General features: G+C 40.9%; 1 protein-coding gene across 1 annotated transcript in view; it reads left to right on the forward strand.

The window, feature by feature from the left end:
• Positions 1–1,864: 1,864 nt before the first annotated feature.
• Positions 1,865–3,605, forward strand: part of MCF2 (MCF.2 cell line derived transforming sequence) — a 45,603-nt gene continuing 43,862 nt past the window's right edge. Inside the window, exons 1-2 of the mRNA XM_085325453.1 lie at positions 1,865–1,943; positions 2,754–2,868. Of these exons, the coding sequence (XP_085181579.1) occupies positions 1,919–1,943; positions 2,754–2,868 (140 nt within the window). The 5' untranslated portion in view covers positions 1,865–1,918. The remainder of the gene's footprint in view (positions 1,944–2,753; positions 2,869–3,605) is intronic.

Genomic DNA, 3,605 nt, shown 5'->3' on the forward strand with positions numbered 1-3,605 from the left:
CCCAGCTTTGCAGAGGGCTTGGCACAGCAGGCTCCAGACTTTGTGGTTAAAGTGCATGTTTTTCAGATGCTGGGTWTTTTTTCATTTGTTCTTTTGAAAATATCTGTGGGAGAATGATACTTCTTTCCAACTACAGTTGCCTCCAGCTTAATTTAAGRCTGCAAAATATTAGTGTGTTCTCAGTGAGAAGATGACTTGTGAAACTGCTTTTAGTTAAGAGTTTTATTACCATGCAAAGATTAACCTCCTTTTGCTAAACTCTTTGTTGTCAGTTATTAATAAGCCAACATTTCCTTTCTGTAWTGCTACAGAACAGAAAACAAAAGCTGCATTTATTGTAAAACTATAGTTGTATTTGGTTTTATGTTGGTGTCATGCTTGAGTGTTGCATGGTAGTGCAAAACTTTTCCTGGCTTGCCTRTGGCTGCATCTTCGTGGAAGTAGACAGAGATGCAAAAAGCTCCCAGCTTTCTGCATGCAGTGGAGGCAAACCTGTGAGCACAGCATTCTTGCTGTGGTCTCCTATTTTCAAAGATCTACATGTTTAATATTGCACACTTCATGTACTGGAACTTACTTGTTACATGTGATTTTTACCAATATGAAATCATTGGTAGAGAAAATATTTCCAATACTACAGAAAAAAAAAAGCTGTTACCACTGTTTTTCCTCAAGGTAGCTGCAGCAGTTAGTTGAATGAGAGAGAAATACTTGAAATCCCTTTGCAAAATAAACTTTCATTCTTACCAAGAATGTTTCTTGGGACTGTTAAAATGCAGAATGTTACTGCAGATGTCAGTGGGCTGAGGCTTGATCCTTAAAGAACAAAAATAACGTTTTTATCTACAAGAGGGAAAAAATAGCAAAGTGTGCATAAAAAATGGGAGCAGCCGGGGAGCCGTATGAATAGCAGAAGGCAGAGTGCCCCAGACGTGGTGGACCTGTGGACTGATGGCAGTGCGACTCAGTACAGCCAATTAAATGCTTGAAAAATCCTTAGATAAAGTATAAGTGACCAGAGGGCTTTTGGAAAAAAATAGAATAAAAMCCAGAATAACTGCTGATTACAGAGGAGTGTGCTGAAGTATGCAGCCAAAGCGATTTAAACAGCAGCATCTGTATGGATGTGTTTTAAAACATTTTTTTCAGGAACAAGGATGTTTAATTTTTAGCTGTGGTTCCATTTATAGATAATGCAGAGAAATGTCTACCAGCTATAAGCYGCTGTTGTGTTTAGTGAGTCTGATSCCTGTTTGCTTTGCACCGTGATGAAAGGTGAAATAACGCGCACGGTTCTGCTGCGCTCTGTTGGCACTGAAATGGTCACAGTGTGCTAACTACGGTGTTAAAACAGCCTCTCCCATTAAATAATTAAAAAGAAATCTAATAACCCAACATAACAACAGCCTTTCCAGTGTGTGCGGCCCCATGCCAAATAAAAACAGCCGGGCTGAGCTCAGAAGCTTGTTTGTTCAAAATTAAAGACTTTAACAGTACAAAAACCCAACGTTATTCAGCAGTCTTGGCCCATTATATTGCCAAGTTCAGAAAGAAGAAGAGGAGTTTGGGGAATAAAATTTGTAACTTCAAGATAAGAATTACACTGAATACCTCGTTGAAGGGAGAACATTTAAACTCTTATGGGTTTCTCTGAGTACAAATGAAAGAATGTATTTACTACTGAATTATAGCACTTGCAYTGTTGGAATCATTAGAAAAATTGGTTTTGAGGAAAACAATTTTCTTGATTGTCATCTTTGATGTACAGTTTTGGGAAGCTCCCTTTGGTTTACGTCCCGTCTTTGGGTTACGCAGTTGATAAAATCATTTGCTTTGCGTTTTTGCTGTCTGATTGCTGCTTCTGCCTTTTCCAGAAACCACGACACCCATCTGTGCAAAGGCCATCAGTGATGATTTGATGAAAGAGTTTGTTTTTCTTTCTGGTGAGTACGGTAAACTTCTCCATGTTCTCTATGTGCAGTAATGAAATACTCCAGATGAACTTATGCACCATTAGGCAAAACGATACTCCACATGGGCTATTATCCGTCAGGTAGTCTGCAGTGCCACTAGAAATGTTGTTAATAAAACATTGTGGTGGTTTGAAAGAGCATATTAGGTTTCTGTTTCAAACTATACTGTAAAATATTCTTATCTTCAAACCCTCAATGCATTAACAAGCATTTTTCTCAGAAATATCTTTCTGTAGATTCAAGAACAGGGTTCTTGGATTTGCTTTTGTATTTTCGACTTCTTTTGCTGTCCCATGTGAAATAAAATATGCTCAGTCAATAAAGGAAATACGTGATACCTAATACTGTTATTTCTACCATGTGTTTTGTGCTTGTAACCAGTGCTAGAATTTGGCCTGTAATACCAAAATAAGATCCTGAGATCACTTCTTAGTTTTCAGATTACTTTGTCGGAGAAGAAATTTATTTGTTTTTAAGATAGATATTAAGGTATTTTTATGTAAATATTCAAGATATTTTTGAAAATAGTGTTTTTTCAGTCTCTGCTGAAGTAGGATTTAGGAGCCAAAGATGCCACCCTGGTTTTTAAAGACCATGCTGTATTGGTGCAGTCAAGCTCTAAAAGGGAAGGGCAGAATTTTGCTATTCTGGAGGCTTAAAAAGCTTCAGAGARCTACAGAAGCTACAGGCTGGCCGAGTGGGTTTTCTGGCCTGCGCCCGGGCTGCGCTGGTGGCCCTCCTGGAGAAGGGGTCCGGAGAAGCACTGTTGTCTTCTTCCAGGTGGCCGCGGGAAAGATAACGCTTGGATTATCACCTTCCCCSACAACGCTCGCTTCAACGAAGTGCCCGAGGAGACCCTAACAAAAGTCTTAACGTACTTAACTTCGATCCCAAGGTATGTTGCTCCCTTCTAGCTTTTGCTGGTGATTGGCCGAGGTGTTGGTTCGACCGGTGTGGATAATGTCACCTGTAGGGACGGGGGGCATCTCCTGCCATCAAAGCAAGGAAGAGGGAGAAGGTGAACAATTAACTACGAGCCTTTGCAATGTCTCGGTGTGGTGTTTAATGCACTAGTAATTGCAGAGGAAGAGGTGGACGCCATTCCTATTACTCGTCAGCCTGCGTGTGTCATAAATTTAGCTTGTTCGGTTCATAATTAACAGCAGGCTGTCCTTAAGCTTTGACATGTGTCASCACTTAAATGTGCCGTGCCGGGGCTGAATAATATTTTGACGTGTACAAATAGAAAGCACATTACCGTGGAAAAAGAGAAATGTAACTGGAGCAAGAGAATAATTACAGGAACAAAACCATTTGGGGTCCCCTTRTACCTGATCGCTCAGCAGCCCGCTGCAATTCCCATTATGGGTTGTATCTCRAGGTCAAGCGGCTGACGGTCTGTCTGTGCCACATACAGAGATATGAACTTTAGATAAATGGGAGCACTTCTTGCTGCTGAGCCTGGTGACTCAGTTACCTGGAATGCTTAATTTCCTTGAATAATGCCTGTTTTGGCAAATTGCTCCTTCTGGGAGAGCAGGTTGATGGCAGCTAGATGGGAACTTTCCATCAGCAGCTGCCTTGGGGAAAGGACCACGTGTTTATCCACCTCTGCCGGATGGAGAGGGCCCC

This window comes from Rhea americana, unplaced genomic scaffold (assembly GCF_003343005.1).
Source record: "Rhea americana isolate MKP2758 unplaced genomic scaffold, rheAme1 scaffold_98, whole genome shotgun sequence".
NCBI classification, from domain to species: domain Eukaryota; kingdom Metazoa; phylum Chordata; class Aves; order Rheiformes; family Rheidae; genus Rhea; species Rhea americana.